Source organism: Schistocerca nitens, chromosome 2, assembly GCF_023898315.1.
Source record: "Schistocerca nitens isolate TAMUIC-IGC-003100 chromosome 2, iqSchNite1.1, whole genome shotgun sequence".
Classification (NCBI taxonomy): Eukaryota; Metazoa; Arthropoda; class Insecta; order Orthoptera; family Acrididae; genus Schistocerca; species Schistocerca nitens.
In genome coordinates, this window is record NC_064615.1 from 4632100 (window position 1) to 4659805 (window position 27706).

At 40.8% G+C, this 27706-nt stretch overlaps 1 protein-coding gene across 1 annotated transcript in view; it reads left to right on the top strand.

The window, feature by feature from the left end:
• The window catches only part of LOC126235667 (ATP-binding cassette sub-family C member 4-like), a 311483-nt gene that overhangs the window by 230558 nt on the left and 53219 nt on the right, over positions 1 to 27706 (top strand). Inside the window, exons 15-18 of the mRNA XM_049944390.1 lie at positions 9599 to 9678; positions 11252 to 11402; positions 14443 to 14549; positions 27229 to 27352. Coding sequence (XP_049800347.1) covers positions 9599 to 9678; positions 11252 to 11402; positions 14443 to 14549; positions 27229 to 27352 — 462 coding nt within the window. The remainder of the gene's footprint in view (positions 1 to 9598; positions 9679 to 11251; positions 11403 to 14442; positions 14550 to 27228; positions 27353 to 27706) is intronic.

Sequence of the window (27706 nt, forward strand, 5' to 3'; positions counted from 1 at the left end):
ACAGCAGCTGAGTTCATCGAATGCTCTCAAGTACGTATGGTAAGGACGCTATTAGTGAAAGAACATGTTGTGAGTGGCTTCAACACATCAAGAACGGTGATTTTAATGTTGTAGACCGGCATATTGGTGGAAGAGAGGATGTTTTTGAAGATGCAGAATTGGAGACATTGCTGAGTGAAGACTCACGTCAAACTCAAGAAGAATTGGCATGATTTGTGGGAGTGACACAGCTAGCCATTTCAAAACATCTCAAGGCTATGGGCATGTTTCAGAAAGAAGGAACTTGGGTCCCGTGTGAGATGAAACTAAGAGATGTTGAATGGTGTTTGTGTGTTTGTGAACAGTTGCTTCAGAGGCAAAAACGGAAGGGATTTCTGCATCGCATTGTGACCGGGAACGAAAAATGGGTTCATTATGATAACCCTAAAAGCAAAAGATCATGGGGATGTCCTGGCCACGCTTCCACGTCGCCAGCCAAACCGAATATTCACGGCTCCAAGATCGTGCTCTGCATTTGGTGGGACCAACTCAGCGTCATGTACTATGAGGTGTTAAAACCAAGTGAAACAGTCACAGGTGCTTGTTATCAAATGCAATTAATGTGTCTGAGCAGAGCGTTAAAAGACAAACAGCCGTGATACAGTGAGAGGCACGATAAAGTGATTTTGCAGCACGACAGCGCTCGACCCCACATTGCAAAAGAGGTCAAAACATACTTGGAAACATTAAAATGGGATGCCCTACCCCACCCGCCATATTCTCTGGACGTTGCTCCCTCTGACTATCACCTGTTTAGATCAATGGTTCATGGCCTGGCTGGCCAACACTTCAGATCTCACGAAGAAGTCACAAACTGGATCGATTTGTGGATCGCTTCAAAAGATTAACAACTTTTTCGACCCGGGGTTCATACACTGCCAGAAAGATGGGAGAAAGTAGTGGCCAGCGATGGAAAATACTTTGAGTGATACGTGTGTAACAAATTTGTTTCATTAAGGCCTCAAATGTCGGGGAAAAAACGGCGGAAGCAAAGTTGTACACCTTATAGAATAACATAGGGAGCCTCAGTCAGCTCTACTCCCTGCATACACGTGCGTGTGTCGCCGGCAGACAGTGCGGTGGAGACTGCGCCATGTGTACACCTTACACCTACCGCAGGTGGTCTCCAGCGGACGGCCCACTCTGATACTCTTCGTGGCCAATTCAAGTGCACATGCTTAGTGACCCACACTTGGCACACTCACACACACTAGTATCAAGATATAGCACACCTGCCCCTCGTGCAAAGTGGATGCTCAGGTGATGGAGGATACGCTAGTGGCCCGATGAGAGACACATCCATCACATCCAGAGCGGTGGCAGCTGGTGCTGACGGAAGGGATGGGACAATACGCTGGGCAAGGGATAGAGCGTAAGACGAGACCACGTGGAGATGCGGGCACACCCGAGGGTGGTGGGCCTGCCTGGCACCCGACGACAGCACCAGAGAAGAGGGTGCCGTTGCCATTTCTGCATCTTTATCAGCAGGCAGGTCCCCTTGTGGAGGAGACAGGGCTGGACCTACTGGCGACAATGGTGAGGGGCTGGTGAAGGCAGTCCAATCGGAACAGCAGGAAGTGTCTATGGACCTGAGGCTGGTGACCGACTCGTGCTTGGCACAGGGAAGCTGGAACTCCCAGGGCACCACACATGGAAGAGGCAGCCAGTGGGAAAGGGGCCCCTTCATAGCAGGTGACGATGGGCTCAAGGTGGAGGGCAGCGGGACTGTCTGTGGCAGTAGGGACCACACCCACAAACTGATAGCTTCCGGTGGTGAACAGAGACGCAAATGATCAAAGTGGTGTGCCGCCAACCCGTCATCGGTACACGAGTCATAAAGACGGAATCCCCAGTGGGATACGACAGTGGTCAGTATCCACTTGGGTCTGCAACCAAACCTCTGTGCCCAAACTGGCAATCCTGGCACAAAGTGGGCAGATGAACCCAACTGCGGCAGGTACAGCGCTGGCCGCAGAAGGTGGAGGAGCGTGCGTTGCTGCTGGCCGTGAAGCAACTCGGACAGGCTTCACTCTCTCATAAGCGTGAAGCAATATGTGCTCAGAAAATGGAGAATGGCACCGTCTGGTGAACAGTCCACAACTACTTTTTCATTTGGGGCTTAAACACTTGTACAAGTCATTCTGTGTAGCCATTTCATTGAGGGTGGAATGATGGTGCCATAACATGACAAATGCTGTGACGGGAACAAAACAATTGAAAGGTGTGAGAAACAAATTGGGGCTCATTATCGGTAACTAAGGTGCGAGGCAAGCTCTCCGTAGAAAAATCCCTCAAAAGCGTACGAATTGTGACCTCAGCTGACATCGACGCACTCCGGAAAATGTAAGGAAACCGCGAAAATGCATCCACAGCCGAGAGCAAATAGAAATGCGAGAAGGGACCCGTGAAGTCTACATGAATGCGTTCCCATGGTGTGCAGCGGGCCGTGGGGCATAGATATCGTAGGAGCTGCCTGTTGTCGGGCACACTGCTCATAAGCCACGACAAAACGGACAATTTTGCCGTAATCACTGGCCAAAAAACATGTCTCTTAGAGAACAATGAAGTTCACAAAACTCCCCAATGGCCCTGGTGAAGAAGACATAGAATCTCGCAGCATAATCTGGTGGGATGGCTACTCTGGGAGGCTAGTCTTCCGTGGACAACAGCAAATCACCTTCTAGAACAGAGGGGTGGTACTGTAAGGGAAAATAGTTGTGCAGAGGGTCCAAAGCCTGACCTGACAGTTTATCAGGCCAGCCTTGTTGAACAAGCCAAACCACATGGTGTAGAACCAGATCAGCAGAAATGGCAGCTGTTTCGCGTGAACTCGTAATTTCGAAACCCTCAAGTATGGCCTGTGTTTCAATATGAAAATGGAAGCAAAGCAATTCTTCATGATCAGAGTCAGGGTCAGGACCCACAGGAAGGTGAGACAAGATGTCCGCATTGGCATGTTTACACGAATGTTGAAAATACGTGAAATGTATTCACAGTCACGAATATGGACAACCAGCAGCTGCATAATGGAATGACAGCAATGTGCCGGACCGGGACGCGAACCTGAATTTCATGCTTATCATGAGTGGGCACCTTACCATTGGCTATCTGAGCATGATGCACGGCCAGGTCAAAAATTCCATATCGACAACCAAGTGTCTGCAAGTATATCCATTGAAAGTCGTTTGCCCGGTGTCAGCAGATAAATATGATATTGCAGTGCCTGTGTTATTCTGAACTATGATGCAAAGTTCCTTCAGACATGCATTATTCCAAATCAAAATGCAGTGTTCCGTCGGACATATGTGCGTATCCGAAGGAACTTTGCGTCATAATTCATAATAACACAGGAACTGCAATATCACATTCATAAGCAAGCAACTTTCAAGTAAAATTTCTCCCCTGGGCAAGAATATAAATAATGGATGTATGGCAACAGGTTATATAAGGAAGCTTGGGCCTAAGTGTGAGTCACGCTCAGATAGCCAAATGGTAAGGCGATCGGTCGCAATAAGCAGGAAATTTGGGTTTGAGTCCTGGTCTGTCACAAGTTTTCATTCTCATCATTCCAATATACATCTGACGATTGTCCATATTCTCAACTGTGAATACATTTCATATATTTCATAATGGCAGTAGTTGCCGCAGTGCCTGTTGCTTCAGACACGTATGCATTCGAGAAGAAACTTTGCATCATAACTGTGAATACCACAGGCACTGCAATAGCATATCAAGTAGTTCAAAAATGGATTTCCTAATTGTAGCAAGACAAGAACAGTATCCATCGTTGTAGGCAGTGTGCTGCCTTGCCATTCGAGGAACTGTGAGGGTTGAACAAGGAAACCAAGCATTTGTAGTCAGTAATAACGTGAAACTTGAAGCCATACAAAAAACATGGAGAGCATAGAGTATGGCAAGAGCCTCTTTTCCCACCTGAGAGTAATGCTGTTGGGCCAGAGTGAGGGATCTAGAAGTGAAAGCAGCAAGTTGTTCAAAGCTATTGGCTTATCAGTGTGCTAGGACCACGCCGAGGCTGTACTGTGAGACATCAGTCCCCAAAACTAAGGTAATTAATGCAACACAGGACAGGCACAGTCAGTTGCTCTAAAAATCATTGGAAAATAGCAGCGGTGCTAGCCACACCAAAAAGAAGGCACAGATATTGATACAGACCAAAAGGAGTATTCAAAACCAGAACTCACCAAGACGCTTTGTCCACAGGAGCCTACTGATACACTTCAGGCAATTCAATTTTTAAAAAGTGCTGATCACACAATATTTTCACCAACATTCCTAGCATGGGACAGGATACCTATCCACAATTGACTGTGCATTGACAGTTGCACTGAAGTCGCCACAGAGACGAAGTTTCTCTGACGGCTTCCGAACTACAACCAGCAGAGATGATCATTCACAAGCCGTAACAGGTCACACCACCCCTAGAGATTGAAATCTGTCCATTTCTGCTTTCACTTGATCTGTCAAGGTGGCAGGAATAGGACATGTGGAGCTAAACAGGTAATTGCATTGCATGCCGCAGAGCCCGCATAAGAGTCTTTATGAGCATCAGTAACGAATTGACACTTGCGGCTAAGACCTTGAAATATGGCTGCCCAGGCCCTGTATGGCTGGTTCGTTTTCTTGTGGTATCAATAGAATTCAACTCACGCTGCTGTGACATGCATCATTAGTGATAGTAGTTGGTCAATAAACTGCACTTGTGATCAAAAGTTGCAGGTGCCGGTTTTTGTAAAGAGGCAGGCTAACACAGCAATTAGTATATATCAGATGGAATCCACGAGAGGAAGAAGGCTTTGTACAAATTCAGGTCTGTCACACTGAAAGGCAAAAAAATGCTGTCTGAGTGTTTTTTTTTTTGTAAGCTTCCCAATCCTCGCTTGAATCATCATATGAAGGACAAGTGTATAGATGGACCAGTGGAACAGTACCCTGTCTGTTAATGGAAGCTGACAGTGTTCACAGCAGAAGTAAGCTGTTCAATCAGAACCAGTAGCACGGCGTCCGTAATGGATAAACCAGATGAAACTGCACCGAAAGACTGCACATGCGAAAACTGTTCCGAACTCATTGCCAGTTTTGTAGTAACCAAGTAACACACAAACCAGATCCAAGTCACATAAATATGGCTTTATTCACAACCTCTGAACAACATGGAAATAGCCTCTCAGAACTCCACAGGACACAGAACAACTGATCTGCAGGATGCAAACTAGACTAACATTGAGCGCCTCAGTCCACACTGCTCCACACACATATAAGTACGTGTCTCCAGTGGGTGGGGCGGCGTAGGCTCACACATGTGCAGGACCCACACTCGGTGCACTCGCACTCACAAGCACTGGTGGATTTTCCATTGATTGATTTGAATGCTTTCATTGTGTAGACCACAAAATTCTGCTGCAAAATTAAAATATTATGGTATTAATAACAACCTTCTTGCATAAATGGAGTCATATCTTCATACCAGGAAGCAGTGGATCATACTGAAAGGCTGTGTAACAGGAATAAACCCGAACTCAGAATGGGGAAACACAAAGTGTGGAGTCCCCAAGTTTCATTGCTGGATCTGTTCCTACTCCCAACTTAAATGTCCCATACTTTTTACAAGGAAACTAAACAATGGTGTAAACTTAACTGCACTAAACAAAGTGCAGACCATAGCTGCACAGACCAATAATTTTTTCAAAGTGAACATACTATGTCTTAATCATTAAAAATTCATTTGTGCAGCAAAAAGGACTTGTCAGTACTCAAAATAGACATTAATGGCTAAAACAAAATGAAAACCTACTTATAAACTTTCTTTTTCAGCTCCAGTTGGACATGAACATTAGGTCAAGACATAGGTAAAGTAATTAAGAAACTCAGTTTATGTTGTGTTGACTTGATGCCAAGGGAATTATCATCTGGGGCAATGTAGCTTAAGTGAAGCATTTATTCAGCAAAAGTCAGCAACAAGTAGATAAGTGCATATCTTTCAGAGGCCTTATTGAGAACCTTGAAATTGTCACACCATCTTGCCACTACAATTCAGATGAATCAAAATCCAACCGCAATACAAGACACAACAATTTGTTTGTTCACTTTGCCCCCTTGCATAGGGTTTACAGTGATGTTCTATATCCTAGAGCAAATCTTTATCAATCTCCCATCAGACATAAATCAAGAAATTAAGTTTAAAATTAAATTGCACTATTGATAACATTTTTACAAAATATTTGACCATCTAGATTTAAAAGCTGAAAACTCTTGTTAACAGCAAAGTAACAATATTAAACACAAAGGCTCATATGGACAGCAGTAGTTTGATTAAAATTTATCTGATGACTGCATGCAGTAGATGGCAGGCAACAAGTGCTCCGTTACCCAGTGAATCAGATGCTGTGTCACCTGGCCATTACCGCAGTAGTAAATACAAAATACATGCAAATACATTTTGTACTCACCCTTGTCATGCAATGAGATACTGGAACTGCCTGCCATTGTTTTACATCCTTTTCTGACAGCTACAGAAGAAATTATTCATCACACTGTGAGTTCTCTTTGAGGGCTGAATAGTAACGGACATTGTCCTTGAGTTCCTTTAACTTGGGTGTATTTGTTGTGTAAACTTCATTCCTTTGTGCTCCCCAAAGGTACAAGTCACATGGGGTTAAATCGAGACTTCCAGTGAGCCAGATATTGTTGCTAATGACTCTGTCATGGAACATGTCATGAATTGTGTACAAACATTAGGCATATGAGCCCTTTCAAAGTACTGTTGAAAAAACGAAGCTTCATTTTCTTGATTTATTAAAAAATGGTTGCAAAACATTTTGCACATATCTTTCACTGTTAACTGTGTCCTTAAAAAAGTGGCTGTATTATTCTTTCATCAGTAACTGCACACAACATTCCTATTGAACGTGATGTTGTCAGTTTTGGGAAATGGAACCAAGCCTTGTCTGCAAACAGAATGAAGTAAGGATCCATTTCACTGTTGTGCACTTGTTTCAAAACCCTTTTGCATAACCTAACCCTATGTTCACCAGGTTAGGTTCTTGCACTACTGTTACTTTATATTCGAAGTAACTTTGCAGCCCTTTGTACGGAGGTGCAAGAAATTTGTGTGTGCTGTGAAAGATGTCTAAGAGACTTTTTAGGGGAATTTTCCAGGCAGTAAGCAATGTCATTAAGATGAGGTCCTGTTTATTTATTTCAAATTCCATGAATCCATATAGTGATGAACTACAAGGATGCGAAATGAGTCAGGTTTACATCTTTGTAGATATACAACAAACATTAGTCCAGTGACAAGAATGTAGCAATCTGGTGATATAAGCTTAAAGGATGAATTAAAATTAAATAGATACAATTCACATAAATATGACGTAAACTACTGAAAATAACTTTTCATACAGAACTCATCTTAGGCAGTGAAGACAAATTACAGGTAACGTAATATAAACAGAGACTAGAATATACATAGGAAATGCAATAAAAAATTATAAAGACAGTCACTGATTATGCTTACTCTACAGGTACTCACCCAGAGAATAGAAGGACTTATCCATAAGGTATTTTCTTAATTTAAATTTAAATATAGGAATTAATGTGGGCTTTGACATCAGATAGAAGAGAATTGAAGAGTTTTGTGGCAGTATAATGAACACCTTGTATGATACTTAGCTGTCTTACATCTCTGTGTAAATCATTTTTAGACCTTCTGTTGTGAACATGGTATGCGTTATTGGATGTGAAAAGAGAAAGGTTATTCAAGACGAAAATAATCAAAGAAAATAAGTACTGACATGTGGTGTTTAATATTTGGAGCTTATGTAACAGGCTGCTGCAAGAACATTGTGGATGAACACCACTCATGATTCTAATTGCTCTCTGTTGTGCAGTAAAGATCTTTTTGGCTAAAGTTGATTACCCAAAAAAATTATGCCATATGAATGATGGAGTGAAAATCGACAAAGTAAGCTGCTTTGATAGCATTCATATTGCCAACAAGGGTAATTACACGCGGGGCATATGTTGATACACTTAGTCTTTTATGAAGATCTAGAATATGCCCAGACCAATTTAACTTGTTACCAGTTATAATACCCAGAAACTTTTAGAGGTGGCACACAATAATATATGTAGTGTCATCAGCAAAAAGAGTAAATTTACTCTCAGTGTTTGTACAGAATGGGAGGTCATTGACAAAGATAAGAAACAGTAAAGGCCCCAAAATGGATCCTTGTGGCACTCCACACTTTAATGTGCCTCAGTCATTGAGACAGGACAGCCATCAAAACCATTTAGTATCACCTTCTGCTTCCTATTGTGTAGATTAATTCAATCCATGTACCATTACTACCATTCAAACCATAAAAATTGGTCTTCTTTAAGTGAAGTAAGCACAGTCAAAGGCCTTTAACAAGTCACAGGAAATTCCAATAGGTGACATTTTGTTTTTTAGTGACACACGAATTTCATTTGTGTGAGAGAAAATCTGTTCTTTGGAAGCCTAATTGATTTTTGTTGAGGGTGTTGTGAATGGTGAGGTGATCTACAATTCGTTTGTACATTACTAATAGTTTGGGAAGCAACTTAACAGAGATATTGCACAGTAGTTGGTTAAATTAGTTTTGTCATGCTTCTCAAAAAGTGGTTTCACTGTGGAATTTTTGTTTTTTGAATATTTGATAAAGTAGATTATAATTAAGGCAAGACAGGAAATCATAGGTACAGTGAAAGCCAAGACATAAGAGCAACAAAGAAGTGAACAACTTAAGCTTATCAATGAAAGAAGAAAATATAAGAATAACAGCAGTGGAAATTCCTGGATGGATAATATGTAAAGTAAAGGAAAGTCAACCACTCCACCTGTAGTTGACGGATGTTCAGCACATAGAAATATTCCAGAGACAGTATTTTACTAGCTTTCCAGCTCTTGCACTTTCTTGAATAGAAGTACACACATTCATGCACCCAATCACACAGACTCAAATGCCCACAATTGTGGGCCGTAAGTGTGTGCATTTGGGTGTCTGTGTGGTTGTGTGTGTGTGAACTGTGTAATTCTACTAGAGAAAGAGTAAGATTTCAAAAGCTAGTAAAATACTGTTTCTTTTACATGTTTCCATGTGCCACACTTCAGTCGCCTTTAGGTGAGTGGTTGCCAATCCTTTACTTTACATATTTAATATAATGATGAGGTAGGAAGCCACACAATAGGTAACTCAAGAATGAAATTAACAGTAAATACAAATGGGCTAAATCAGGATCAATGAAACCCCATGTATAGAAATCGAGAGGGAAATTATTGCAAGATGATGTTGCCCTGCCCTTTCAGTCAATCAGTTTCTGAAGAACAACTGATCATTGAAATAGTAAAAAACTAATCTGTTCAGTTTTGATGGTTTCACTTAATTCTCTTTGGGATATCTCTATGCTACAGTTACTTTTAATTACTTTTAATGTATACAAGTTCATTCTATTCTATTAAGTGGAATTCATTGTGTAACTCTATTTTTATGTTATTTTCCTAAAATTTTTGTTTTGTTAGGTCGAATTCTGAATCGTTTCTCAAAAGATGTTGGAGCTGTTGATGAACTACTGCCAAAAGTAATGTTGGATGCAATAACGGTAATTATATTCAGTAATCAGATGTATTCTGTCTTATGTTTTGTATTTTTTTTTCATGTTCAGCACTTGTCAGAAAATAATATTATTACAGTTGAGTAACTATCTAATAATGTGAGAAGCACTTAATTAATGCATCAGCCTAGTTTTCAAAGCATAAATTTAGTAAAGGTGATTATACTATAGATTTTACAGTTGGAAAATTGTTCAGAATATACTAGAAATGAATATTAAAACAGATCTAGAAATTAAGTTAAAATAAAGCAAAGAAAAGATATAGGGCCATGGAAGAGACCAAAGTAGAGTAGAGAAAGATGCAGTGGATTAGTAATAATATAGGTAAATGTCCAGGAGGTTCAAAGAACTCAAGTTTTATTGGACAGGCTTTTTCTTTTTTTCCGTTCCATAGATCCATGCTGAGGAGATCCTCATGGATGTGGAACATGCCAACTTTCTTTTTTTTCTTTTTTTTCTGCTGAAATAACAATACTAATAGTATGAATATATACAATACATCATTTGTTTCTATTAAAAATTCCGTCTATGGAGTAGAAGGAGTTGGCCGCTAGTAAGTCTTTCAGCCTCCTTTTAAATTGATCTTTATTTGTAACTAAATTTTTTATGTTTGCTGGCAAATTATTGAAGATGAGTGTTCCTGAGTAGTGGACCCCTTTTTGAACTAAAGTAAGCGCTTTTAAGTCTTTGTGCAGATCATTTTTGTTCCTGGTATTGTATGTATGAACTGAGCTGTTTGTTGGAAAAAGAGATATATTATTTAGGATAAATTTCATTAAGGAGTAAATATACTGAGAGGCAGTGGTTAGTATACCCAGTTCTTTGAAGAGGTTTCTACATGACGTCCGTGAATTTACTCCACAAATAATACGTATTACACGCTTTTGGACTCTGAAAAGTTTTGTTTGACTTGAAGAGTTACCCCAAAATATTATACCATATGACATTATGGAATGAAAGTAGGCAAAGTATGCAAGCTTTTTCATTTTTATGTCGCCTATGTCTGCTAACACTCGAATTGCAAATACAGATTTGTTAAGGCGTTTCTGCAGTTCTGTGGTGTGCTCCTCCCAACTGAATTTATTATCAAGTTGTAATCCCAGGAATTTAAGACTGTCAACCTCTTCTATTTGCTCTTCTTCATACTTTATGCATATGATGGGTGGAAACCTCTTACAGGTTCTGAATTGCATGTAGTGAGTCTTTTCAAAGTTTAATGTCAATGAGTTGGCTTTAAACCATTTATTAATATCCATGAAAATATCATTAGCAGATCTTTCTAGAACTACGCTCGACATACTATTTATTGCAATACTTGTGTCATCTGCAGACAAAACGAACTCTGCTTCTGGAAGTGTAACTGATGAGAGATCATTAATGTACACAAGAAAAAGCAATGGCCCTAAGATGGATCCTTGTGGGACACCACATGTAATTTATTCCCATTCTGATGATTTTACACTTGCACAGTTTTTAGGGACAAGTTATTTTCGTAAGAATATCAGAACTGATGCAGTATGTGGTTCACAAATAATGCCATACTACTTCTTCTTCTTCACAGAAACTTCTTGTTATGGCTGGTATCCTTACAATGGTGTTAATCGCAAATTACTATTTTGTGTTCCCGATGCTGATTTTTGGATTTCTGTTTTACAAAATACGGTCCATATACCTGCGCACAGGACAAGCTGTCAAGAGGCTGGAAGGAATTAGTAAGTATAACTTTGTAAGTTTTCAGTTGTCATAGATTCTTTTAATCAAGGACCCGTTACTACTATATTCGGGAGTGTAACAGATAAACATAATAACCTAGCCTGTTACAAAATACATTATTAGTTTGTGCTGCTGCTGTGAGTCACAAACATTACTTAGTTTCATTACTGTACTGCAGTAAAACAAACTGAAAAGTATTACAATGTTGTAAAATAAAATTAACAAATTGAAAACGATGGAAGAAAACTCCTGCCACCCAATGCTTCCCTACCCTCTCCTTGCCACCCTACATCTCTTTTGCCTTGTTAATCAACTGACTGTAGTCAAAGTGTACCACACTGTGGATGCACCTGACTGCAGCATGCTGACGTGCATGTGATGCGTTTGACAGCCATAGCTGTTTAGCAGTGCATACTTGATTATTGGTTAACTCTAATGGCATATGAAGTTTTATGGTCAGTTTTGTGTCTTTGTGGATTAGATGTCTTTTCCATTCCAAATGAGCTGTAGTGATGAGGTCCCCGAGGATATAAAAACTGGCAGTAATCAAGAATACACCGTAAATATTGACAAAGAAAACAGAAATAGCACTCATGGATGTGGAATAGGTCAAAAAATACTTAAACATATCTTTATTTAAAAGGTAACACCACAAAATGTGTTAATGTTCAGTGTACTAAGGTGCATATTATAGGTCCTAAACTATTGTAGCCATGCATCATCAAATAGAAAAATCTTTTGACAACGCTTATTTACAATGATTGTTTTACTGCACTGGATTTGTAAAGAAATCATATTGTACATAATATGTACCTAATACTAATGTTATTTGAAATTATTAGTAATATACACACATCAGTTGGTGCTGCTAAAAATTCATTTGTAGAGTGGAAGGAGTTTGCCACCAATAAATCCTTTAAGCTCCTCTTAAACTGAACTTTATTTGTTGTTAAACTTTTTATAGCTGCTGGCAGTTTGTTGAAAATGTTTGTTCCAGAATAATGGACACCTTTTTGGACCAAAGTAAGTGACCTGAAAACTTGGTGGAAATTATTCTTATTTCTATTATTGATTCTATGAATTGAGCTGTTGCTTTGATATTCTAATGACAGTTTTCATTAAGGAAACACTAGTTAGTATCCCCAGCTCCTTAAATGGACTTCTGCAGGACATTCTTGAATTCACACCACACATAATTTGTAATACTTGTTTTCTGATTCTGTAAAATTTAGCATGGCCTGATGGGCCACTCCCCAAAAAATCCTGGTGAGATTATGGAATGAAAGTACAGTAGCTCTTTTTTTAAATTTTTGTGTTCCTATGCCTGACAACATTCATATTGCAAATAGAGACATGTTTATGCACTTCAGCAGTGTTGTGGTATGCTCCTCCCAGTTGAATTTGTAATCAGGCTGTAGCCCTAATCCCAAGAATTTGATGTTGTCAACTTCTTCTATCTACTTGTCATATTTGCTGAACTGCATATAGTGCATTTTTTCAAAATTTAGTGACAAGGAATAACTTACAAAGCATTTATTATTGTACATGAAAATTTCATTAACTGATCTTTCAAAGCCTATACTTGATTTGCTATTTACTGCAGTGTTTGTATCATCTGCAAACAAACCAAACTTGGTATCTGCTAATGTTACTAATGAAAGATAATTGATGTACTCAATCAGTACCTTGTGGGACACCAAATGTAACTAATTCCCAATTTGATGATGTCTGATTGCTTAATACATGTCTTTCCTATTAACACCCTTTGTTTCCTTTTACACAATAATAATCTAATTTACTTTAAAGGATATTATGGATTACACAGTTAAATGCCTTTGACAGATCACAAAATATATCCGTAGCCTGTAATTTATTGTCTAATGAATTAAGTACATTCTCACTGTATGTGTAGGTAGCCCACTCAATGCTGGAAGCCTTTAGAAATCTGAACTGTCTGACTTTGGCAATACATTGTTTGTTGACAAATGCTTAAGAGGCCAGTTGAATATTACCTTTTCTAAAATTTTTGAGAATGCTGGCAAAATTAAAACCAGATGTAAATTTAATGATGTTTCTTTATCTCCTTTCGTCAACAATGGCTTAACTTCAGCATATTTCAATCATTCGGCAAATGTTCCACTCATAAGTGACTGGTTACACAAATAAGCTCACTTTGTAATTTACAGTGTTGAGATATTATCATAACCACTACAATTTTTTGACTTTAATGATGTTATGGTGGACATTACTTCTGGTGTAGCGAGAATCATATTCATACTACTGAAGTTACTCTATATTGTCTTTATTTTGTTGTCTGATGTGACTATTTTTTTCTTGTAAAGCATTTCCTTTGATGTCCATATTATTATCTTTAATATTTTGCAGTATAATTTGTAATGAGCTATAGCATCAACATAAGAGCTATTTCTGACTGATAGATAGTTTCGGGGGATTGGGGGTGGGGGTGGGGGCAGTTTTCAAATAAGACAAGGACATTATTAGTCCTCGAGTGGGCATGCCATTCTTCATAACATGAGTGGGCATGTGGCACTCTTTGTACATTGGGTAAGGAATAGCTATCTTTATGTTACCAAGGTAAACATGTATGAACAAAATCAGAGTTTAAAAAAATGGTTCAAATGGCTCTGAGCACTATGGGACTCAACATCTGAGGTCATCAGTCCCCTAGAACTTAGAACTACTTAAACCTAACTAACCTAAGGACATCACACACATCCATGCTCGAGGCAGGATTCGAATCTGCGACCGTAGCGGTCACGCGGTTCCGGACTGCAGCGCCTAGAACTGCTCGGCCACTCCGGCCCGCCTCAGAATTTAATCTCAGTTTAACTACACAACAATAAAATAAAATTACAGTTTAATCTTAGTTTAATTAAAGAATGATAAATTAAACTAACATTACTTGAGCCAAATCTCTGTGTAATTATACAATAATTGAACAACATGTAATTAATTTATGATATTACGATATTTTGCTGTTGCTGGTTATGTGCTGACAAATGTGTGTTACAATTTCAGCAAAAAGTCCTGTATTCTCATACCTATCTGCTTCTCTGAATGGTCTGACAACTATAAGATCATCTGCTAACCAAGAAATGGTGATGAAGGAGTATGATTCTTTACAGGTAGGGCTTTAATTTTTCTATGTAATTGCATGACATTAGGTACTCAGTAGAATGGTGAATAAATTGTGTCTTTCTGTTGCAATTATTTACAGACACCAGTATCTCTTTGGATTTTAAGTTTTCCTTTAGAGAGTAACCTAAAACTATTCAGAAGAGTGACAAAAATTATTGATAATTTTCAGATTAAATTTGAAAACCCGAATAATGATGAGCCAGTGGTCTAGGGGTAGCGTCTTTGATTTGTAATCAAAATTTCGTGGGTCCTGGGTTCGAATCCATCCATTGTTTAAGTTTTGAGTCAAAATCATCAGCAAGGGCAGCCAAAGACTTCCGGCATAGGACGTTACCTGTGCCCTGCCAGCGGCCTTGTCAAAGATAGTGGAGGAACGGACAGAGGTTCAGGGCACTACAGCAGAGGTTCAGGGCACTCTCTTGCTCTTTGAATGGGAAACTGATCCCAAAAGGCGGAAGAATCAGCAATTATCAATGCAGTGAGGATGAAGAAGGCAGTGGAAACCACTGCATTAAGAAACACCCGGAGACATGAGAAGATTCCAGCTGGATTATGTAATGGTTAGACAGAGATTCCGAAATCAGATTTTGTATTGAAAGGCATACCCAGGAACAGATATAGACTTGGATCCTAGCTTAGGAACAATGAGGAGTAGATTAAAGTTTAAGAAAGTGAAACAGAGGAATCGGTGTAGAAGGAAGTGAGATACTGAGGAATGATGAGATGCCTTTGAACTTTCAAATACTGTGGATACTCTGATTAGGAATATCATAGTAGGCAGTTCAGTTGAAGATGAGTGACTATCTCTAAAAAGGGCTGTCGTGGATGCTGGACAGTCAGTCATAGGTACAGGGAAGGTAACTTCGGAAAAGCCTTGGTTAACAGAACAAATACTTCAGTTCATCAACAAAAGGAGGAAGTACAAAAATGTTCAGGGAAAGACAAGAATACAGCAATATAAATCACCAAGAAATGGAATAAATAAGCAGTACAGGGCAGCCAATGCAAAATGGATGAAGGAAAAATGTGAAGAAATAAAAACCGAAATGATTGTTGGAAGTACTGACTCAGCTTATAGAAAAGTCAAAACAACTTTTGGTGAAATTGAAATCGAGGGTGGTAACTTAAAAGAGTCCAACTGGAATTCCACTGTTAAATGCAGAGGAAAGAGCAGATAGGTGGAAAGAGTACATTGAAGGACTCTATGTGAGGGAGACTTTGTCTAATTACTTGATAGAAGAAGAAACTGGATGCAATAAAGAAGATATAGAGGATTCAATATTAGAGTCAGAATTTAAAAGAGCTCTGGAAGACTTGAGATCAAATAAAATGGAAGGCGTAAATAATATTCCCTAGGTATTTCTAAAATCATTGGGGGAAATTGGAACCATTCATGACTGTTCATGTTGGTCTGTAGTATTTGTGAGACTGGCGATGTGCCGTCACACTTTCAGAAAAATATCGTCCATAAAACTGCAAAGATATCAGGACATATAGATGCGAAAATTATCACACAATCAGCTTAACATCTCTGGCATCCAAGTTGCTAGGAAGAATAATATACAGAAGAATGGAAAAGAAAACTGAGGATCAGTTAGATGATGAAGATCAAGGCACCATAGAGGCACTTCTGACTTTTCACTTGATAATGGAAGCAATGCTGTAGAAAAAGAAAGATATACTCATAGGACAGGTAGACCTACAAAATATGTTCAACAGTGTGAAATGGTGCAAGATGTTTGAAATTCTGAGAGAAATAGGAGTAACCTACAGGGAAAGATGGATGATATACAATATGTGTAAGGACCAAGAGGGAACATTAAAACTGGAATACCAAGAACAAACTGCTCAAATTAAAAAAAGTGTGAGACAGGGATGCAGTCTTTTACTCCAGTTCATCCTATACATCAAAGAAGCGATGATGGACATAAAAGAAAAGTTCAAGAGTGAGATTAAAATTGTAGGTGGAAGGCTATTAGATTCACTGATGACGTTTATATTCTCAATGAAAGTGAAGAAGAATTACAGGACCTGTTGAATGAAATGAACAATCTAATGAGTTCAGAATACAGGTTGAGAGTAAACTGAAAGAAGAGAAAAGTGATAAAAATGGGAACAACGAGAAACTCAGCATCAAAATTGGTGGTCATGAAGTAGACAAAGTCAAAAATTCTGCTAGCTTGGAAGGAGAAGAACCTGTGACACACGACGTAAGGAGGACGTATTAAAGCAGACTAGCTCAGGCAAAGAGACTAATCCTGGCCGAGAGAAGTCTTCTGGTGTCAAACATAGGCCCTAATTTGAGGAAGAAATTTCTGAAAGCATACATTTGGAGCACAGTGTTGTATGGTAGTGAAGCACGGACAGTGGGAAAACTGGAACAGGAGAGAATGTAAGCATTTGAGAAGTGGTGATACAGAAGAATGCTGAAAATCAGATGGACTGATAAGATAAGGAATGGGGAAGTTCCTCACAGAATTGGTGAAGAAGGGAAGATACGGAAATCACTGACAAGAAGAAGGGACAGAATGTTAGGACACGTGTTAAGATATCAGAGAATAACCTTCATGGTATTAAAGGGAACTGTAGAGGGACAAAAATGTAGGAGAACACATCTAGCAAATAAGGAAGGATGTAGGTTGCAAGTGCTATTCTGTCAGAAGGCTGACGACGCATAAAAGAAAAAAAGAATTATGACTGGTTGCTGTAAATCCTCTCAACAGTAGTTTACATTACAGTACATTACAGTCATGTTTTCAGAGATCATTGTGAAAGATCAAATTTTGTCTTGAATATCTCTCTAATGTATTGAATGTCTCTCTAATTATCAAAGTAAACACATTTATGTGGCTTCTTCAATATACATGGTGGTCCATTGATCATGACCAGGCCAAATATCTCACAAAATAAGCGTCAAACAAAAAAATTACAAAGAACGAAACTTGTCTAGCTTGAAGGGGGAAACCAGATGGCGCTACGGTTGGCCCGCTAGATGGCGCTGCCACAGGTCAAACAGACATCAACTACGCTTTTTTAAATAGGAACCCCAATTTTTTATTACATATCCATGTAGTATGTGAAGAAATATGAATGTTTTAGTTGGACCACTATTTTTGCTTTGTGATAGATCTGGTTTCCCCCTTCAAGCTAGTTGAGTTTCATTCTTTGTAGTTTGTTCCTTTGATGCTTATTTTGTGAGATATTTGGCATGGTCACTATCAATGGACCACCCTGTATATATAGACACAAGATAACATTTCATTTCATTTATTTATTCACGTGTAAATCTTGGACACTTCTTAATAATGATCGTTAATATTCATTTGAAAGATAACATTTTTATTGCATGTACTCTTTAACTGAATAAGAGCTATTATTTGGTAAATACACTTTAAGAAAGCAATAAAACATAGATATTCCCTTTATGTCTTTTATGCCTTTTGGCAGTTTAGTATGCAATTTTGCTCAATAGTAAAATATAGTGATTTATAACCTATATCCACAACCAATAAATTTGTCACAGAATTTTTTATGAGTTTGGATCAGAGGCAGCCGCAGAGTGGGGCGAGTGAGGGCCATTGCTCCTTGTTCGATTACAAGATTACATTTACTGTACGAATATGAAAATGTGCCTGTAATCGCAGGGGCCAGCCTTTTAAGATCTAAAATACATGGAAAAACTTGTCTCTAAAAAGACCTTAAGATATCAATAACATGACAGAAAAATGATATAAAACACACGTAAATGAGTTACGAAATAAACTAGAGTAATGAAAACCTTTACCAATCATCCTGGCCGCCCCATTGTAGCTGGTTACCAAGCCCCCACAGAACGTATCTCTGCCTACGTAGATCAACACCTTCAACCCATTACATGCAGTCTCCCATCCTTCATCAAAGACACCAACCACTTTCTCGAACGCCTGGAATCCTTACCCAATCTGTTACCCCCGTAAACCATCCTTGTAACCATTGATGCCACTTCCTTTAACACAAATATTCCGCACGTCCAAGGCCTCGCTGCGATGGAGCACTTCCTTTCACGCCGATCACCTGCACCCTACCTAAAACGTCTTTCCTCATTACCTTAGCCAGCTTCATCCTGACCCACAACTTCTTCACTTTCGAAGGCCAGACATACTAACAATTAAAGGGAACAGCCATGGGCACCAGGATGGCCCCCTCGTACGTCAACCTATTCATGGGTCGCCTAGAGGAAGCCTTCTTGGTTACCCAGGCCTGCCAACCCAAAGTTTGGTACAGATTTATTGATGACATCTTCATGATCTGGAATCACAGTGAAGAAGAACTCCAGAATTTCCTCTCCAACCTCAACTCCTTTGGTTCCATCAGATTCACCTGGTCCTACTCCAAATCCCACGCCACTTTCCTTGACGTTGACCTCCACCTGTCCAATGGTCAGCTTCACACGTCCGTCCACATCAAACCCACCAACAAGCAACAGTACCTCCATTATGACAGCTGCCACCCATTCCACATCAAATGGTCCCTTCCCTACAGCCTAGGTCTTCGTGGCAAACGAATCTGCTCCAGTCCGGAATCCCTGAACCATTACACCAACAACCTGACAACAGCTTTCGCATCCCGCAACTACCCTCCCGACCTGGTACAGAAGCAAATAACCAGAGCCACTTCCTCATCTCCTCAAACCAAGAACCTCCCACAGAAGAACCCCAAAAGTGCCCCACTTGTGACAGGATACTTTCCGGGACTGGATCAGACTCTGAATGTGGCTCTCCGGCAGGGATATGACTTCCTCAAATCCTGCCCTGAAATGAGATCCATCCTTCATGAAATCCTCCCCACTCCACCAAGAGTCTCTTTCCGCCATCCACCTAACCTTCGTAACCTCTTGGTTCATCCCTATGAAATCCCCAAACCACCTTCCCCACCCTCTGGCTCCTACCCTTGTAACCGCCCCCGGTGTGAAACCTGTCCCATGCACCCTCCCACCACCACCTACTCCAGTCCTGTAACCCGGAAGGTGTAAACGATCAAAGGCAGAGCCACGTGTGAAAGCACCCACGTGATTTACCAACTGACCTGCCTACACTGTGATGCATTCTATGTGGGAATGACCAGCAACAAACTGTCCATTTGCATGAATGGACACAGGCAGACTGTGTTTGTTGGTAATGGGGATCACCCTGTGGCTAAACATACCTCGGTGGACGGCCAGCACATCTTGGCACAGTGTTACACCGTCCGGGTTATCTGGACACTTTCCACTAACACCAACCTATCTGAACTCCGGAGATGGGAACTTGCTATTCAATATATCCTCTCTTCCCATTACCCACCAGGCCTCAATCTCCGCTAATTTCAAGTTGCCGCCACTCATACCTCACCTGTCATTCAACAACATCTTTGCCTCTGTTCTTCCGCCTCGACTGACATCTCTGCCCAAACTCTTTGTCTTTGAATATGTCTGCTTGTGTCTGTATATGTGTGGATGGATATGTGTGTGTGTGCGAAAACACAAACATCTAGAAATGAAGTACAATCTTAAAAATGACGTCTTAAAACTAAATTGCAGAATACCACAAGATGTCAACGGGCCTTATGTCATCATCTGACTTCATGCAGGTGCAGTATGGAGGGCCCGTGGGGTGATCACAGTGCTTTCCCAGTCATTGTCGACTTTTCAGACCTTGAAGCTCGTACTTCTCTTTCGAGCAGCTCCTCAGCTAGCATCATCAAATTGAGTGCACCCCATACCAGTCCTTCCACCGAGGAAAAGTCCCTGTCAGTTCCGTCAATTGAAACCAGCTCCTCCACACATGTCAGATGTGCTGACCAATCACCTATGGAGTCAGATCAAGAGTGACATCATCTTTGAAAAATTGAATAGTTCATGGTATTGAGGTCACTAACACACACCTTTGTGGCAGTGGTCAACACAGATGAATGCTGGTTCGAATCCTGTCGGTAGCAAATTATCACTGCCAGTGTTTGGCCAGCAAGGGAAAGCAAGGTGGTGATGTAAAGTTTCTGACCACCAGTCCTTACGCCAATGTCCTGAATTAAATACCCTACCACTCTGCAGTGTCTCATAAAGTGAGTGCACGTAACACTGTCGATGGTGATCCGTCTTTGGGATGGGGATGTTGTGCTTGGCAGCTCCATTAGTGGTATTTGAGGGGAGTAGGCTATGTGCTAGCATCAGGTTTCACTCCCTCTCTCTTTCTTTCTTCCATATCAACACAAACCCTATACTACACTGTACAAGCACTGATCACGGTCATCCATGCAATACGTATACATTCTTGATATTTCGTGACAGGTCGGAGGAAGGCAACAGCAAACCACTTCCACTAGGATCTTGCCTAGAACAGTGATGCAAGATTCCTGCATCTGCTCCCCTATGCCCATTTCTTGAGTGTGGGACCACTTTAATATTTCACATAAATTATCTTGTCATGTTGTAGCTTTAGGTGGAGGTTTTAACCTACCAGCTACAGACTGGGAGACTGAAGACATAAGGATGGGAGGTAAGGACAGAGAGTCATGTGAACTTTTTGTAAGTGCTTTATCCAAAAATTGCCTTGAGCTGTTAATCAAAGAACTGCACCTGCTAGTGACAAACAGACCCAAAATTTTGATTCTGTTAGCATGGAACAGGGAATCATTGATCACAAGGCCATTACAGAAGCATTGAATATGACTGTAAATAGGAATACGAAGAAAGGCAGGGAGACCTTTCTGCTGAGCAAGAGCAACAAGAAACAGATTTCAGTTTACCTACATGGCCAGCATGAAGATTTCATCTCCAGCACTAACAATGGTGAGTATAAATGGATGTAGTTCAGGAGCAATGTGCAATATGCTTTAGGTAGGTATGTGATGAGCAAAGTTATGAAGGACACAAAAGACCTGCTATTGTTCGTGTGAGGAGGGCCGTGCATGAAGTGGCCAACAAATTTGAAACTAATATTGTAGATAACTATAAATTCCTTGGTCTAGACAGTATATATGGAAAGATGATCAAAGAAATGAGGCAGGCAGTTGCTGATATGCTGCATTCGATGTGTACAAGAATCTACATCTATGTCTACATTTATACTCCGCAAGCCACCCAATGGTGTGTGGCGGAGGGCACTTTATGTGCCACTGTCATTGCCTTCCTTTCCTGTACCAGTCGCGTATGGTTCACGGGAAGAACGACTGCCAGAAAGCCTCTGTGCATGCTCGAATCTCTCTAATTTTACATTCGTGATCCCCTTGGGAGGTATAAGTAGGGGGAAGCAATATATTCGATACCTCATCCAGAAACGCACCCTCTCGAAACCTGGACAGCGAGCTACACCACGATGCAGAGTGCCTCTCTTGCAGAGTCTGCCACTTGAGTTTGCTAAACATCTCCGTAACGCTATCACAGTTACCAAATAATCCTGTGACAAAACGTGCCGCTCTTCTTTGGATCTTCTCTATCTCCTGTGTCAACCTGACCTGGTACGGATCCCACACTGATGAGCAATACTCAAGTATAGTGAAATTAGGAGCACTGAATGCCTTTAAGCTCCAAGCTCCAGACACACACACACACACGCACACACACAAAGTCTCTCTTCACTCTCCTCATCCCCCTTACACAAAAAGGACCAGTCAGGAACTGCTCCAACTACACACAAAGAGTTTGAAATGTCATTTGCCTAAATGCCATGTAACACTTCTGTTCCCCCACTTAAAGAAAAGACGTTAGGACCTCTCACAACCTCAAAAAAATTCTTATTAACATATTACTACAAACAACCTAATTATGTAAAAAAACACTGAATATGATTTCCTTCTTTAAAAAAGGAATGAGACTTTATTTTTAATAACAAGTCTTTCCAGTTTTGTTATTTTATTTCAGGTAAATTGTGTTAAACCGTGTTAGTCTACTTTGTGTATCTTCATCTTATTTGCTTCACATCCTGTGTGATGCAAGAAATTGTCCAGTTATGCCCAGTCTTTCTGTATAGAAAGCTACATATATAATGTGTGTGTGTAATGTGTCAACTTACTTATGATTTTTTTCTATTTATTTATTTAATTATTCAACAGAGCATTGCCTTCAAGCCAGTATACTCGAGAGTTTCTCGTTGACTTCTTGTATATATGCATAGTTAGTTACCTCTTACTCTTTCTCACATAATTATTATGTGGGGAGTTGCTTGTTAAGTATATGCCTACTGTTCGGTCAAATGTCAGTACAGTCTGTAATCAACAAGTGTGGAATGTTCCTGCTCCCACCATTTTTTGTCTCTAATATCAGATAAGTCTACTCGATTATAGAATTTGACTGGAGAAAACTTTCATATCGTGACCACCAGTCATTATACTCCTTCATACTTCTGTACTCATTGCACTTACACTTCTTCTAAGGGCAACCACTGTGTTAAACACTTATACCATTATAGATGTGGGTGTACTCTTGGGTCCATCTAACCTTAGCTCTCTCCTACCTACGTAAAATACTGCAGGTCATTCCTCCCATGGATTCACCTGACCAGGGTGTAGGACATTTCTCCTATAGATCTGCCTACCCTTTTGCTCTCCTATACATCATCTGCTATTTGGGTATGTGTGCCCCATATTAGCTTCATCACTAAACACAGTTACTAGCCCCATTTTACTATCTTTTCTCATTCTAAACAATAAATTTCTCCCATAATTGCTTTCTGCTGACATTACCTGATTGCTCTGTATTTAAATATCTAAACTCCTCTCTTCTAACTTCTTTTTTCCCTTACTCTTGTTTAGTACATATGTAACATCACTGTGTACACTTACTTCACATGCTTTTGTATCTTGCTTCTATTTACTGATACATATAGCTTTTCCTTTACTTTCTTGTAATTATTAGATTGACACAATACAGAAGATTACTAGTTATCAAACCTTTTCATTCTCTTTTTAACTCGTAAGATCTTCCTTCTTATTTGGCTATGCATGTTAGCATGCCATCAGTTTGTCTTTCCTTCCATCTCCTACCTGGATTCTTCTCTGCTACAGCATGTGCCGTTGCTAACATATGTCACTTACTGAACCCTAAAAAAAATCCTTATAGTCTTTTGTCATTGTCATAAGTGAAATACCTGCCAGTGCGAATCCTACTGTTGTAGGTTGTAAATTCTACTATAGAGACAGTAACAAGAAGAGATCCTACAATAGGAATTTTGTGTATGGATAGAGGGAAGATAGATTTGTTATTCGTAAAGAAGAAGTAAGAAAAGGAAATAAAGAGACAGTTACATTAGCATTGAAGAAGAAAAGAAGACAGTACCCCATAGGTGGATTCCTTTACCATCCCTCACCCCAAGGACACCATCTGCTAAGGTACTTCACCATGGTGCTGGAGGGAGAAGTTGTTTGGCACTCCTTATAGAATGAACTTGCCATAGCTTCACCCTTGCAGACACCTTGAAAATTGATCGTAACAAACCCCTACAAAGTGCAGTGGAATATGCAAGTACGAGAGTGGTTTGAAAACTTCTTGGAATGGAATAGAACGAAAGTACTTACATCAGTGAAAGCTTTTTTATTTCTCAATGTAGTCTCCTTGTAGAGTAATGCACTTGGTTCCAGTGCCTTGATCCCATCTCGAAAATGAGTTTCCTCCAGGCCTGCAAAATAGTTGTCAACTGTGGCTATCCCCCCCCCCCCCTCCCTTCAGGGGGCTCACCACTCTTTGGCAGGTTCGTGTTTAACTACACAGGGTCCCAGCCTTTGCAGCATTTTTTCCTCTCCGTGCTGCATGTCTATCTTCTTGCTATTCTTTTTCCCCTCCCTTGGGGAACATGTCTGGGGTTTTATTGGGAATGTTCTGCATTGTCTGTCGCTGACGTAAGAACAGTCTCACCACTGTTTTTCGCTCCCTTTTCCTTTCTTTGTTTCCCTTTTCCTCTCATTCTTCTGCTTTGACATTTGAGGTTCCTCTTTCTTCTTTCCCCCTTTGCACTTCTGAAGGCCAGCCCACGTGTCTGACATCTAACAGGTGACTGGGTAACGCGTAATTCCCAGCCCCAGGTCAACTGGTAGGGTTCGCACTTACCCCTGGTACAAGCCAGGCCCAGGGAGGGATGATTGCCTGAGCTACAACCTTCCCAAATTGCTGATTGGTCCTTCTGTCAGGTGCTCGGGAGGTGTGACGTGAGGTGTGAACAGTCACCTAAGGTGGGTCCGCCCCCTTGTGAAGGGGACCCCAGTTGGAAGGAGCGCGCCATCATAGACGCTAGCAGTCAGGGGGGATTTTCTTGCAATGATTCAGTTATCTACCCAATCTCAATGTCTACAAAATGTAAATGTAATGAGGCTGATGATTCTAAGACACTTCCTGCTGCACCACGGTTCCTTATGGTCTCACTTACTTGAGATGGTCAGTCCTTCACCATGGTAAATGTGTTAATTATTCAGAAAGGTGTTGATGCAACTGCCAGCCCTGTGAAATCCTACTCTCATTTATGGAATGGCACTTTGCTTTTGGAGACTACTTCTGATTCTCAAGCACAACTGCTTGCTGCTGCTCCGCAGCTACCCTATTCGTGTTGAGGCCCATAGAAATTGGAATTCTTCCCATGGCATAATATACACCAGGTTGCTCAATGGTGTAACCAAAGCCGAAATCCAAACTTACCTCTCTGATCAGGGTATCATTGCCGTCTATCGTGTAATGAAAATGGTAGATTCCTCCTTAGTGCCCACCTGCACTCTTTTTCTCACCTTTGATAGAGTGGTGCTTCTGTCCAAGATCAAAGAAGGCTATGAAATTATCACAGTCCAGCCGTACATTCTGAACCCGATGCTCTGCTACCAGTGTCATCGTTTCAACCACACTAGAGCGTCTTGTCAACACCCAGCTAAATGCGTAACTGCGGTAGGGAGATGGATGGGGACAAATGTCTGCCTCCTTCTCCCTGTTGTATCAACTGCAGTGGCAGCCATTCCGCTGCCTCTCGGGATTTTCCTGTGTATCTTGGATGAGCAGGCTGTCCAAGAGATCCGGGTAAAGAAAAAAGTGCCTTACCCAGTCGCTTGCAAGTTACTGGCTAGTTGCGAACCCTGTGTTCTCTCATGCACCTATAATTCTGTTCTTTCTTGTTACCCTCCCTCCATGAAGGACATGGGCATGCAGACATGCGACCTCCAATTCAGCTCTGAGTTTGTGAAGTCGCCCTGTGTCAATGTAGCATCAGCACCCCCCGTCCAGCTGTGCAACAAGCCATCAGTCTCTCGCCTCAAGGGGCAAAGCCACCTGCTACACAACCAGTAGGCCAGAAAGGACAGAGGGAGCACTCCCGTGCAGACTTCCTTTATCCCTCCAGCTGAACAACACCTGCGTCTTCCTCTAACCGGAAAGGCTTGAAGAAGTCCACCAAAGGCAAACACTCTTCACATTCACCAACTCGAAGATCCTCTTTGATGGTGTCGCCAAGTGATAACCTAGCCCAGCCGGCCTCCGTGTCGCTGGTGCGCAGTGCCGACCATTTTTCAGCGTTGGACTCCACAGACCGACTGCACCAGCAAGGCGATGCTTCTGTGGGCCCCATGGAGCAGGATCCTTCTGCTTCTGAGCCCTGCAGTTGCAACTCTTCACTGGCTGTCACTCGTCAGCCACCAAGGTGACACCTCTACATCTCTTCCTCATCATGACTCTTCTCTAATGGAACGTTTTCGGCCTTTGGTCCCACAAAGTGGATTTACAGCTGTTTTTAGCATCACAGCGTCCCCTTGTACTCTGCCTTCAGGAAACAAAATTGCACCCTCATGACTGCTTTGAGCTTTGACATTTCTTACCGATTCATTTTGACCTTCCCACTGAGGTCGGCATTCCATCTCATGGGGGCGTCATGCTGCTCCTACGGGATGATGATCGTAGTCAACCCATCTCCCTGACTACCCACCTTCAAGCTGTTGCAGGTTGCCTTTTCCTTCCCCACATGACTTTTTCCCTCTGTACCATTTATGTCCCTCTGTCATTCAGTGTCACCAGGGTGGACTTCTGTCAGCATATTGGGCACCTTTAATGTGCATCATCCCCTCTGGGGTTCTTCCTGGACCTGTCAGAGAGGTACCATCTTGGCTGACCTTCTTAAACAACTTAACCTCTTCTGCCTTAACACTGGAGCACCCACTTTCCTTTCCACCTGGTCATCACCACTTGGGAAATCGTGTTCTTCAAAGGTCGCCAGGCAGGAGTGAAGCTGCGTCAGCCTTAGTAAGCTGCCATTTGGGTGTGCATGCGGATGGGGTAGGAGACAGTAAACGGATAGCACACGGGAAATGGTCACTTGAGTAGGTGTCAGAAAGAACGGACCACTCAAGACAGTGGGCAAGCTGGGCAGTGCGGAAGGAAAGGTCAAATGGGAATAGGTGTGGTCACAAAATTGCAGGTCAGCACTTATTTTCAGCAGGAAAAACTTCAGTGATAGTAGTAGACACATACAGTAAAGAATGTCCACAAGGTAAATATAAACAAAGTGATCAAAAGTTAATTAATAAACAACTTCAACATTTTATTTAGATGTGACAAAAGCAAAGAAACTGTTAGTACTTGTATAGATTTTTGTTCTTTTAAAAGTTATAGTATAAATATCTGAATTGTTTATGGCAGTTTATTATCATTGACATACATATTTTATGCAACTTTTTTCAAATTCACAGGATGTGCACACTTCGTCGTGGTACACTTTTCTGGCATGCAGTGCAGCATTTGCACTGTCATTGGACTTAATAAGCTTCACATTTGTTGCATCTGTTGTTCTGAGCTTCGTGATTATAGATACAGGTAATAAAACAATTGGTTGGTAATTGTGTTGTGGAACTGTAATGTCTTTTTGAACTTTTTTAAGGCACTCTTCTTCTCATTTCCATTTTCATCTCTTGTTAAAATCGTTCAGTTGTATCTTGGATGTACTGATTTTTGGGTCATAGGGATAAGCAATTTTATATAAATTACATAATGTAAATTGCTGTTCCAATCCACACTATATACAACATTGACACTAATCTATTTTCCTTCTGACTGTAATGTCTTTAAAAAATTCTGTTATATTAGCCTTTGGTTTTCTTTTAAGATTTCTCTAAATCAGTTTGATATTAATGGTCACAATTTTGATTAAACATAGTGTAGCTGTTACCA